The sequence below is a fragment of the Borostomias antarcticus genome (assembly GCF_949987555.1).
Source record: "Borostomias antarcticus genome assembly, chromosome: 17".
Classification (NCBI taxonomy): Eukaryota; Metazoa; Chordata; class Actinopteri; order Stomiiformes; family Stomiidae; genus Borostomias; species Borostomias antarcticus.
In genome coordinates this window covers 2,448,946-2,462,405 of record NC_140250.1, presented here as the reverse complement: position 1 = coordinate 2,462,405, position 13,460 = coordinate 2,448,946, and the positions used below count along the sequence as shown (strand labels likewise).

At 43.8% G+C, this 13,460-nt stretch overlaps 1 protein-coding gene across 1 annotated transcript; it reads right to left on the bottom strand.

Annotated features, from left to right (window-relative positions):
- Nucleotides 1–560: 560 nt before the first annotated feature.
- Nucleotides 561–4,214, bottom strand: LOC311320528 (E3 ubiquitin-protein ligase TRIM21-like). The gene is made up of 7 exons (XM_084452297.1): nt 4,155–4,214; nt 3,029–3,609; nt 2,649–2,744; nt 2,288–2,521; nt 2,001–2,148; nt 1,867–1,893; nt 561–1,489 (listed from the first exon to the last, which is right to left on the bottom strand). Exons 2-7 carry the CDS (start codon nt 3,605–3,607, stop codon nt 912–914), a joined length of 1,662 nt encoding a protein of 553 aa, XP_084308423.1. The 5' UTR covers nt 3,608–3,609; nt 4,155–4,214; the 3' UTR covers nt 561–911.
- Nucleotides 4,215–13,460: the final 9,246 nt, after the last annotated feature.

The following is a 13,460-nucleotide window of genomic DNA, read 5'->3' as shown; positions in this document are numbered from 1 at the left end:
TTACAGCCAATCACAACCACTGAAAACCCCCAAACCACTGTGAAACCACTAGCGTCTTACACTGATGTACTCACTTCGATAGATCATTCACAACATGATGATGATGATGATGATGATGATGATGCTGGTGTTGCTGAACAGGAAAGCCAACCAACAGTAAATAGTGTTGAGTGCTGAGCTACGTTCCAACCAGCGGCGGACCTTGTCTGTGAATGTGTCCGTCTCTCCTCGACAGTCCTGTCAACTCTAATCTCTTCTGAGCCTCCCCTGTGTGTGTGTGTGTGTGTGTGTGTGTGTGTGTGTGTGTGTGTGTGTGTGTGTGTGTGTGGCTTTCTCACTGGCCCCTGCAAAGAACTGCAGTGGTCTGTCTCACTGCTCCATCTGGTCCCATGTTAATCCCATCTCTGTGTTAATCTGATTAGCCAGACTAGGAGAATATATATATATATATATATATATATATATATATATATATAGAATGAAGTTCCAATGGAGTGCACACTAAACTAGTATCAATTATGCACAGTGGCACAGAAGGGAAAATAATGAAATGGCAAATATACTTAAAGGTAATTTATTTAAAAATGGAAAAATGTATTTATAAAGCAGAAAGATTACATTTACACATTTATAGGAGTGTATCTGGCAGAATACTACCATAACCCAGAGCAGATTTGAATATTAGAGTAACATAATCTTGGAGCCGGCAGCAACATTTAACTGTGACTGTGACAAATAAAAGGAATCTTGAATCTTGAATTAGTGTCAAATACAGTATATATCTGTACAGATAACATATCAAATATATCTGTGAATAACATCCAAGCTGTTGTCATGAGTGTTTCTGAGTGAAACCAATAACACTGATGTCCTGTACAATGTCAATGGTTCAATCCACATCAAACTACATTTCATATAATGATGTCATCAGTCCCGCCCCCGTTGGCAACGGCAACGGGACGTATGATGACAAGAGGGGATTTGTTGTCCCCGCTGTCACTCATGTCTGGGTTGAAGAAGGGAAACACCCTCTCGGCGAAGGAGCACCCAATGAAAGAGTAGATATGAGACCCCAGGCCCGCGTCGTAAAATGACACCACCCCGTCCTCGTAGTCCAAGAACACACCCACTTTCCAAGGCTTCTCCCTGATTGGCAGGAGAACAGACTGCCCAGCGCATGCCCTGTACTCGCTCCGCCTCCTCAGGCAGATCGTCCAATAGCCGTCCTCGGGGCTCAGGGTGACCACGCCCTTCCTGTTGATGGACTCCCTGACCACGCCGAGATCCCAGGCCGTCTTGTCGCCGACCTCCACCTCCCAGTAGCGCCTTCCAGAGATGAAGCCGTGGACGCCGAGGACACAGGGCGCCAGGTCAAAACGCTCCGGGCCTTCCGGAAGGTTCTGCTGTGTTTCCCCATCCCAGACACGTTTCCTGTCCTCAGACAGAACCAGCCAGGGGTTGGCGGTGCCTGGGTCCAGAAGCACATCAACTGAGGGGAGGGGGCAAACAGAGATTGTTACACTATTTAATAATTAAATTAAATTAATTAAATTAATTAAATTAATTAAATTAATTAAATTAATTAAATTAATTAAATTAATTAAATTAATTAAATTAATATGTATATATACATACATATAATAAATATATACACAAAATAAATATATACATATAATTATTTATTTAACAAATGGAATTAAATCAATTTCAGCTATCATGTAGAATACTTACTTAGAATACATACTAATGTGCACGACCAGATGCAATCAGTGGTGTGAACAAGAGAAGATATTGCCATCATGATGACATAGTCTATACTCTATATAGATGTGTGCTGAATAGCTATACACTGCTTGAAGACATTACCTGCATATCGCTGTATCTTCCCATGCTCTGTCAGAATGAAACACATCAAAGTCGTCTTCATCAATCAGTTTTTATCAATCAGAACCGATGATTTAAAAGTACAGTACGATATATCAATACTGCACGGTGACAACCTTTCATTGACAGTTCGCTCACGGCCGTCTTCAGCGTCCCCTCCACCTGAGACACGGCTCTCCTCACCGTCCCCACGCACGGATCGGACTGGACGCTGATCTCAGACCAGTCCTTGGTGGGAGGAGGGGTGCTGAGAAGTGGGAATCTCTACCACAGGAGAGAAGAGAAGAGAAAAGCATTGATCATTATGGTTGATAACGTTAGAATCAGTGAATGATATATGTGTGTGTATGTGTGTGTGTGTGTGTGTGTGTGTGTGTGTGTGTGGGGGGGGGTGGGCACTGACCTGTAGTAGGTAGAGGTGGTCCTCGGTGCGTGACAGCTTCTCCAGCTCAGTGCTCCTCCTCTGTAGCTCGGTGATCTCCTGCTCCAGACCTTTGACGAGGTCTTCAGCTCTCCTCTCTGCCCCTTTCTGCTTCTCCTCGATCTCCTCGATGAGCTCAGCCTGGCTTCTCTGGATGGACTTAATCAGAGCGGCGAAGAGCTGCTCACCTTCATCTAGCTCTTCCTCTGAGGTTGTCTGGTGAGAGGGAGATATCATGAACAACAATCAGACTCTGTGGTGCGAGTGAGTATATGTAGGATTGACCACAATCTCTGACCGCATCCAACTAGAAGTTAGTGAATGGACAAGATGCTCGGCTCACTCTGCTGATCTCCACCAAGCGTTTGATCTCCTCCACCTTCTCCAGCCTGGTCTGGATCATCTGTTGCAGCTCCGCTGCAGTCTTCTTCATCTTGTTCTAGAGATCAAGAGTCAGATCTGACATCTGACAGTGTGAAAATCTGCCGGAGGAAGAAAAAAAAGAGAAGAACAGGAGAAGAAGAAGAAGAAGAAGATGAAGAAAAAGAAGATGAATAAGAAAGAAGAAGCAAAAAAGAAGAAAAACAAGAGGAAGAAGAAAAAGAAGGAGAGGAAGTAGATGAATAAGAAGAAAATGAAGAAGACGAAGAAGAAGAAGAAAAAGAGGAAAAAGAAGTAAAAGAAGTTGTAGTAGAAGAAGAAGAAGAAGAAGAAGAAGATTACCTTTCTCTCTCTACTCTCTCTCTCTGCAGGAACAGTGTCGTGACGCCGGTGGTTGGTCTCCATGCAGAGCACACACACACTCATCTGGTCAGTCCTGCAGAACAGCTCCAGGAGCCTCTGGTGCTTCTCGCACATCCTGTCCTCCAGGTCCTCCACGGGGTCGACCAGCTTGTGGACCTTCAGGGAGGCCACTCTCTGGTGGGGCTCCAGGTGGGTCTCGCAGTAGGAGGTCAGGCACGCCAGGCAGGACTTCAGGGCCCGCGGCCTCCTCCCGCCGGTGCAGACGTCACAAGCCACCCCCCCGGGTCTGAGAGCAGACGACCCTCCTCCTCTCCGCCTCCTCGCCCGGATCCTCTCCGATATCTCCTTGGCGAAGGAGTTCTCGCGGGGTTCCGGCCGTCCGGTGAACGTCAACTTGCACTTGGGACATTGGCAGGGGTCACGGCGGGCCCAGTGGCGCCCGATGCAGGCCAGGCAGAAGGTGTGTCCACACGGGATGGAGACGGGGTCGGTGAAGACGTCCAGGCAGATGGAGCAGTGGAACTGCTCGTCTGAAAGGAGACTGCTGGGAGAAGACATGACTGGGAAAGAAGACATAGAGAGAACAGAAAAAAGTATTGCCGTTGTCTGTGAACTGAACTGGAACTGTATCTGTTGAGAGGGGAATGTTATTGAAATTCTAATCAAGCTGAACTCACAAATGAATGATAATATTTCCAATACATGCTTATATAAAAAAAAAAAAAAAAAAATCAAATGAATGTGTGCAAACCCAATAACACTGTTAACAAGTTCCTCTCAAAGATAATACCACATTTCCCTGTATTGCTTTCCTGCACTCATGTTTTTTTATATAACCAGAATGGACCTTAAAACAGGACTTTTTCATGGTGCCATGGTGTCTTATCAGTTGCCTGTGAAAAAATCACTGACGCCCAACGGCCAAAGTCCACCCAGTCACTTGGAACCTCCACTACAAGCCAGTGCACTGAAGGAAGTCCTATTTACGTTAGAGAGAGCAGAAAAGATATGACTCTCAGAAGCACGATTATTTTCCTTCGTCTGTGATTCAATATGCCGTTACAACTATACCAGACTTCTCAGTCAGGAGCAAGTTGAGACCTACCTTGACGGACAGGTGTTTGACCCGTTAGGAGGCAGGGTGGAACTCCCAGGCGCTGCTGTGTGTCAGTCATCTGCTGAGGTGGACGACGAAGTCCCTCCCCTTCCTATTTAGCTGTTTTAACCCTTCCCATGCCAAAATGGCCAAACAACTATAACCAAATCAATAGATGCTGATATACAGTGTTTTTCACAAGGACTCTTCATTTTATTTAAGACTTTCAATACCATTCCAGCAACTGTGCCGCACATTTAAGAAACCAACCAAATGCAATTTAAGTTCATATCTATAGGGATTACAACCACATATTACAGATTATATCATGACATGACAACATACTGTATTCACTTTCAAATTGAATTAAATACAGTAACAAGGATCCCCTTGTAGGTCAAATCTCCTCGTCTTCGGATCGTCTTCGGACAGTTCTCAGTCGGATTGTGATGTCAGAAGGCAGCCCTCGTCTGATCATTTCCTGACGCAGCTGCAGTAAAAACACATTCCCTTTACTCTGGGCTCCACAGGGCTTCACAGCCTCTACAGGGTTTAATAAAATATTTTCACCTCAACAACTACTGTTAAGTAAAGCCTTCATAGTCTCGATTCTCACCTGCTCTAAGACGACTCCACTGATGTCCGAGTCCGTTAGCTGAGTCTGAGAGGTCAGCCTTATATTCAGTCCAACCACATAGCCTGAACAACAACAACAGCAACAACAAAAACAACTTAATTATGTGAAAGAAACAAACTATCAGACTTCAAGCGCATAAGGGAAACTTACGAAGTCCATCTTGCATTGTATTTGTCCCATCAGTGGTCGGAAATATCGTAGCTGGATGTGCAGTGGTAGTTGGTTGTGGGGTGGTTGTTAGCATGGTAGTAGTAGTTGGTTGCATTGTGGTTGTGGTTGGTATAGTTGTCAGTTCCGTGGCTGTTGGGTAAATCGTGGGGTAAGAAGGAGTGTTGGTTAGCACTGTGAAACACAAGGAAATTGAATGACATGCAAGGTGTTATGAAACTGCAGAAAATGTAGTCTACATAATATGCAAACAGGAAGTGTCAGTCCCAGCAGAATCACAGTACTCTCTCACTCTCAGTTTTGTTAGCTGTGATTGATAGTGTGACTGACAGTTGATGTTGTAACAAACAACAAGGAAACAACGGTGTTTAACCTTCAGTGAAGGTTAGCTAGATAAGACTGATAAACTGATGAACTCACACACCTTTGTGACAGAAAAACTGAAGTTTCGTCGCACATTGCTCGTCCGACCATCTTCCCGAGTCCTGATAGGATGCCGCGACACAGTACTCATAATATGGGTGTTTACTGTTTGGTTCGCCCGAGCTCCAGTACCTGAGTTGGGATCAATTCCATTGCAGTTCAGTCAATTCAGGAAGTGCGATTAAATTAAACTGCAACTCATGTAGGGCTATGTTCATGATTCACTGGCTTTGTATGTTTTTTTTTTTTTAATTATCCGATAAATCTTAAAAAACAAACATTATTAATAATTTAATAATATTAATATTAATAATAACTTAAACAATTAAATGGTTATTTATAAATGTATATTCTGAATGCATGGAAATGAAAAGAAATTTGACCCCAATCCAGACCTGAACGAGGAGCTGCTCCGGTCTGACCAGACTTTGTTCCGGTACAAGCCGATCCACGCATTGTCCGGCCCCAACAAAGCCAAAATGTCATTGTTCTCCGTCTGGTTCCTCACACTGGCCAGGTCCACGAAATACCGTCTGCAGTAGTTCCGAGCTTGTAACCATGTGAACCGATGGCTGATCCTCACGTAGGTTGCGGTGCCATTCACAGTTCCTGGAATGTGTCGGGAGCACTGTTAGTTGTTTCTCCCCCTCCCCAAAGTCAACGTTACATAAACAGTTTGAGAAATTGTCTTTGTACCAACAAACACTCACCATTGTAGCAGATAAATGGCAAAGTCAATGTGCAGTCCCATTCAAACCATCTTCCAAAGTATTCATCGTGGCGCAGCATTATCACACAATACGCCCGTCCCCCTTCATTGCTCGGCAGGGCCAATAACCAGTTGGTGAACTTGGTCTCCCCAGCGCCATAGAAACCCTCTTCGCTCAGAGACCAGCGCCAGCTGTCGACGAGGTCGTCGTAAAGTCCTATCCAGGCTTTGCCGGTGAAGCTACTGTTCACGGTGCTGCTGAGTGCCGCCACGTCGCCTATGTTAGCTAAGGTGGCCAGATCAATGTAGTTCTCCCTGCAGAAAATCTGGGCTTCAATCCAGTTCAGGGACTTGTTGACAAAGTGGTATTCTCGTGCTGGAAAAGGATGTGAAGTATTCAGTAGATTCAATGAAATTACTGTTGCTTTAAATGTGCTAAATATATTTTTTATGTAGAAAAAAAACTCTAAGACTCGGGAGCCAATAGTATTATGACTCCTGACCGCTCCCGTAGACCAGAGTCGTAATACTATTGGCTCACGAGCCAAAACCAAGCCATGATGTTGAGGAAATTGTCCGTAGACCTCTGAGACATCTGGGAAAGGGGACAAAAACAAATCTGCAGCATTGATGGTCCCATAGAACACAGTAGCGTCCATCATTCTTAAATTGAAGAGGTTTGGAACCACCAAGACCCTTTCTAGAGCTGGCTGCCTGGCCAAACTGAATAATTGTGGGAGAAGGGCCTTAGTCAGGGAGGTGACCAAGAAGCCAATGGTCACTCTGACAGAGCTCCAGCATTCCTCTGTGGAGATGGAAGAACCTTCCAGAAGGACAACCATCTCTGCAGCACTCCATCAATCAGGCCTTTATGGTGGAGTGGCCAGACGGAAGCCTCTCCTCAGTAAAAGGCACATGACGGCCCGCTTGGAGTTTGCCAAAAGGTACCTACAGCAAAGGACTCTCAGACCATGAGACACAACATTCTCTGGTCTGATGAAACCAAGATTGAACCCTTTGGCCTGAATGTCAAGTGTCACGTCTGGAGGAAACCAGGCACCGTTCATCACCTGGCCAATACCATCCCTACAGTGAAGCATGGTGGTGACTGCATCATGCTTTGGGGATGTTTTTCAGCAGCAGAACTGAGAGACTAGTCAGGATCAAGGGGAAGATGAAAGGAGCAAAGTACAGAGAGATCCTGGATGAAAACCTGCTCCAGAGCACTCAGGACCTCAGGCTGGAGTGAAGGTTCACCTTCCAGCCCAGACTTGAACCCGATTGAACATCTCTGGAAAGGCCTGAAAATAGCTGTGCAGCGACGCTCCCCATCTAACCTGACAGAGCTTGAGAGGATCTGCAGAGAAGAATGGGAGAAATACCCCAAATACAGGTGTGCCAAGCTTGTAGCATCATACCCAAGAAGGCTTGAGGCTGTAATCACTGCAAGGCTGAAACAACAAACAACAGCTGGTGAGCTGGCTGAAAATATACTAGTATTAGCTACCTATTTCTGAGACAAGCTGATTCCGTCATCTGGTAAGCATGGTTGGAAAAAATGATAAGATGTTGATATAGGCCTAATATTGATGATGTTGGCAAGTGAACGTAATAGCAACCAGCCATGAATGTGTTAGTAGGGGATACTGTTCTGCTTGATTGATTGATTGATTGATTCATACATTAATTCATCAATCTGTTAAACTACATGCACATCCACATTGGTATCCAGTATCCACATTGGTATCCACATTGGTATCCGCAATCAGGAAGTTTCCCCACCTACCGTAACATGATAATGTCCTGTCAACACTGAATATTTTAAAAACTATGTCTGTGTTCGAAATGGTATACTAACATACTGTCTACTGCATACTCAATGAGTATGTATTGCATACTGCCTAATGAAGTCATAATAAGTATGTCATTACCAGCAGAGTGTTCACACTGAAGTATGCAGCTAAGTATCCCGGAATGCATTTTGCATTCCAGCTTTGTGATTTTGTTGTTGTCATATTTTTCATCGATGGATAAGCATTCACCCATTCGCACTTACGCTCACAGATGACTCCGGCGTCTTCGGTATGTCTACAGTTGTGGAAGCCAAAGCCCTGGTGGCTGCATTCTGTCAGGGAGGACTCTGAGCCTGAGCACCCGACATTGTCCAGCCAGATGGGCCCGCTGCCCTGACCCAAGTGGGCGCGGTTGGGGGCAGACAGGGCTCTGCCACAGCCCAGCTGTCTACACACCACCTGGGCATCCTGGAGATCCCAGCTGTCGTCACACACAGTCCCCCACTGGCCTTGGTGGTAGAGCTCCACTCTGCCAGAGCAGGAGCTGTTCCCACCAGCCAGACGCACCTCCCCCTCCTCTGCTATGGAGATGTTGGGCTCCAGAGTGCTGATGGGGTTCACCAGGCTGACTAGGGGAGAAAGGTTAACGACACCAATGGGTTAAAGTTCTTAATATGACTGTAGACTCTTCGTAATAGACTTGTAGACTCTTTGTACATAGAGCACCTTTGTGTTCGGTGTCCTAATTAAGTGTGCTAGCTTGCAAAAACTTTTTATGTAAGTTATAGTTTTTATGTAATTTAAGTTTTATTTGTAGTTGTACCATTGAAAAAAGAATGGTAATGGTGATGTTTTAATTAGTGGCAGCTGGTAATTTGAAAATATCCACATATTTTGTAAACTGCCAGCACTTCTACAGCTTTAACAGCAGCATACACATATTATACTGTACATCAAAATGTTCTGATGATTCCACTGATTCTGTTGTGTCCCGGCCACGGGGTGTCCCCCCGCCGCGGAGCGACAACAAATTACTCTTGTTCAACACATCCTCCTGTACATCTGAGATGAGTTTCATGAATTTTTACAGCAGCATTTTTTAATAATCTGATATGACAGTCATAACAATATCCCAATAAGGTCTATATAGGCTAACCTGTACATAAGCATAGAAGCCTCAAATCAAATTGTTTTCAGCAACCAACACCAGATCCTTGTTCAACACATCCTACGGGCTTCCCTGTTATGCCGTCTCTGTGTCACCTCTCTGGTTCCACCGTCAACCCTAACAGATTTGTAATTAGGTGGGCTAGCTTGTAGAAGCTAGCCCAACTTGTGATATTCCCACTATTTCTTTCTTTCTTTCTTTCTTTCTTTCTTTCTTATTATAGTTCTCCCCAGTTTTTTGCCGCTTAACTAGGCTACTTCTTCATACTTTGTGCTAGAAACTTCATTCAAACTTTAAAATGTTCATGATGTTTAGCTGTTTCAGGGATACATTCAGATTTTTTATATTTTGTATATTTTTTTAGTAATTTAACTTTTAAAACTATTTTTAACTGCTTGAAACTGCTTTTGGAATGTTCAGAAACGTTTTTAGAGTGGTGGCAGCCGTTGCTTTGAAAATATTCACACATTTTGAAACTGCTGGCACTCCTACAGTTTTGAACGCTCACACACATATTATATATCAAAATGTTCACACAACCGTGTTGATTCGTACAATGTAAGTATCTAAGCTGTGTGACTTACAGTTTTCGCTGTATGACGATTTGTTCAGCAACTGCACTCCCCATTGAAACGTATGGCACAGCACTCTAACTTTTGAACTGTTAATTTTGCATTGTTACCCTTTTTCTAACTTGTCACTATGCCTACAGTTTTAACAGCTCATACACATATTACATATCGAAATGTTCACACAACTGTGCGGATTCATACAATGTAAGTATCTCAGCTGTGTGACTTATAGTTTTCGCTGTGTTGATGATTTGTTCGGCAACTGCACTCCCCATTGAAACGTATGGCGACGCACTCTAGCTTTTGAGCTGCTAATTTTGCATTTTTACTTTTTCTAACTTATCGCTATGCTTACAGTTTTAACAGTTTATACACATATTATATATCGAAATGTTCACACAACTGTGCTGATTCGTACAATGTAAGTATCTAAGCTGTGTGACTTATAGTTTTCACTGTGTGACGATTTGTTCGGCAACTGCACTCCCCATTGAAACATATGGCAAGTGAGTCAGTGAATTTTATGTGTTCTGTGCTTTGGTGCTGTAGAGCTGTGCTGCTGCGCTGTGGTTGCTATGGTGACAGTTCACAGGAGAGAGAAATGCATACGGCCACCTCCAGTATTATATATCCATACAGCTCAGAAAAGGCAAGCCCGCGACCAGAGATGGAAGCAGAATAAGCACTAGATTGCACTGGAGCTGTCTGAAGCTGGTGATGCTTTCCCATGCAAACAATTGATGGAATGTTTAGAGTGTCAGTTGTGATTTGAATTTGGGTGCATGTGCAGCCTCTCTTAAAGGTACAGACACCCTTCTATGACTACCATAACATTATATTCCTACCTTTAGATGTAACTACACAATCTGGAGCTCAAGGCTCTCAAGACAGTGGATATGATTGTAGACGTTAAGAAGAAACCAGCCACCCGTCGTGTGCGCGCACACGCACACACACACACACACACACACACACACACACACACACACACACACACACACACACACACACCTTAGTATTCTAAACAATCTGGGGATGATCTCGCCACACACGATCTTCACTGGTGAAGTGAAGTTTGAAATTGAAAGTTTAAAGGAGTAGTAAAGGGAAAATGCATGTTTAGCCCTGTTTTAAGGTTACTTATGATCATTTACAATGGTTCAGATCAAAATGTTGAAAAAACTAGCACTTTTGAGAAAGTCTGATAATTGCTCTACCTCCGTTTTGGTCATACAATGGATGTGGGTGAGCATCTTGAAAAATCTTTCAAAACCATGTTAAACTCTCAATTTCAAAGACAAGAAACTCACCGAGGTGTTATTTGGCGCTCTGACATATAATTCGCCATAAAGTAAGATTCTAGTTCATCTGGAAAGGCTTTTTTAAATATTTAGCATAGAACTATTTAGTTGCAGCACATACGTGTGTAAACTAGATAGCAAGGTGCCCACCCACATCCATTGTATGACCAAAACGATGGTAGAGCAATTATCAGACTTTCTCAAAAGTGCTAGTTTTGTCAACGTTTTGATCTGAACCATTGTATATGATCATAAGTAACCTTAAAACAGGGCTAAACATGCATTTTCCCTTTACTACTCCTTTGAACTGTTACATTTCCCCCATAAACAAAACCAAAAAGCTTTGCTAACTAACAAACCTGCTCCCAACCAAAACCAAAAAATTAAACAAGTGAAGTTATAAAAACAGTTTCACTAAGGAGTTCAGAAGGCTTGTAATTTGAACTGCTTGAATAATGACAATCACGCATCGTTACTGACCTGAGATAAGAATGAGAAACCCTGAGGTAGCCATCGTGCGACTGCCTTCAGAAACATGGAAGGAAACACATACAGTACACAACAACAGTTCATTATATGTTTTTATGCTCGATACCCGATTTTATGCTCGATACCCGATTGTCACCTAACCTAATCTAATCTACTTGACTACTGTGAATATATGAGTATCATGCTTTACCTTCACTACAGTTGCTGCCGTTCCTCTTTCAGTTGTCTGAGAGTTCCTCCTTATATGTGTTACTTCAACACACACACACACACACAAACACACACCCACACACAGGAATAGGGAAATAAGTCATCAGAATGCATGGTACCTGATGAACATACTGTCAGTGAACTGTACTGATGCTTTGTAGGTCTACCTGCATCTATCTGTGGTCACGGGTAGGCACTTGCAAATGACAGGATTTTATCAGGATTCTCATCTCTTGTGTGCATTTCTTCATAGTTTACCTCATACTGTTGTTTACCTGTGTCATACTTCTATTACTCTAGGTACAGCTACAAAATTGTATACTACTGAGAACACAACAAAATCTATGAAAGTCAACAACTGCTCTCAGCTACAGCTCTGTCTTTCTCTTCATCCTCCTCTTCTTCTTCTCCTCAGGGCTCTTCGTCTGCTTGTGGAGGACCTTCCCGTCCGGCTGTGTCCTCCAGCTCACCCTGACGTCCTGAGGGACCCCCCCTTCCACCAGCTTGGCCTTGAACTGAGGAGCAGAGGCCGTTATCCTGAGCTTCCCTCGCTCTCTCAGAGCTGAGAGCGGCCGGACAGACAGGAGAGAGGGAGGGATGTAAAATGTAATGTCCTTTGCAGAAAATACCTCTCAGTTTTTGCCCCCGAGTTCTCTAGATATGCCTCTGTTTCTCTGCTCCTGCAAATCCCCCTGCAGCGGTATGCAAATGAGCATTGAAATTAGCATGCAAATGAGCTGGTTGCCAAGGCTACCAGAAACCAACATAGACGGAGACAAGATGGCGGCTGTAGTTTCATTATATATTTAGGCTATAACCCCATCTCAGACCCAGATAATGAACAAGAGGAAGAATCTTAAGCTGAACTGCCAACAAATAAGGCAGAACTTCTCTGAATGGTTATTGCACCTTTTTTCAATTTTTATAAACGTAGTCGGTTTGTTTGTGTGGACTGGCGGACACAGGTAGCCTAACTTAGCTAATGCCACCTAACGTTACTCATATCTGGAATCTGGAGGAAAAATGAGGTTGTCTTGTATTCGGGGTCTAGACTTTTACATGTTATTATACGTGGACAACAACAGGTGGCGCCAAATAGCCTGTTCCCCTCCTGACTGAAGCCAGACAATGTTGCTCAAAACTAACGTTGGAGCACTATTTTCAAATGTGAAAACTATGGCAGTGAAAAACAATCAGAGTCTGGCAATCATGAGTTTGTAATTGTGATAGTGTATTCTGCCTGTTATTTTGACCATTTTGGTTCTTGAAGAGGTAATTAAGTAAATATAAAGTTTTAACATTAGAGTCAACTGGGACTTCCTCGTTTTGTCACTGAATTAGGCCTGCGTCAGATAGGCTACATGGTTTTTACAAAAATTAACAAACGAATATTTATGAAACTTGTTGGAGAGCTGTACAGTATCATGGGCCACGTTAGAACCCATAACATTTTGGAGTAGATCCGAATCACAGGCTAGATCCACGAATGAAAACATGGACTAAAGCTGTGAATGGAGGGGGGCACCACAGAGCCAGCCAGATACAGCCACCCATTCACCTCCAGTCATTTTTTGGACTAGGATTACAAAAAATTAAAACAAAACTTAGAACGAAGCCAGCTACCTGTGTGAGGGTGTTAGAGACACAGGGTTTGGACTGGGGTGTGCGGGGGAGAGCACTGCTCTGCTCCCCGCTGGCTGTGACCTGAGGGTGGCGCCACAGAGCCAGCCAAATACAGCCACCCATTCACCTCCAGTAATTTTTACCTCCGCCACAGTGAATAACAAGCCACCCAAACCCGGCCCGGACAGCCATTCACCTCCATTCATTTTTTGGACTAGGATT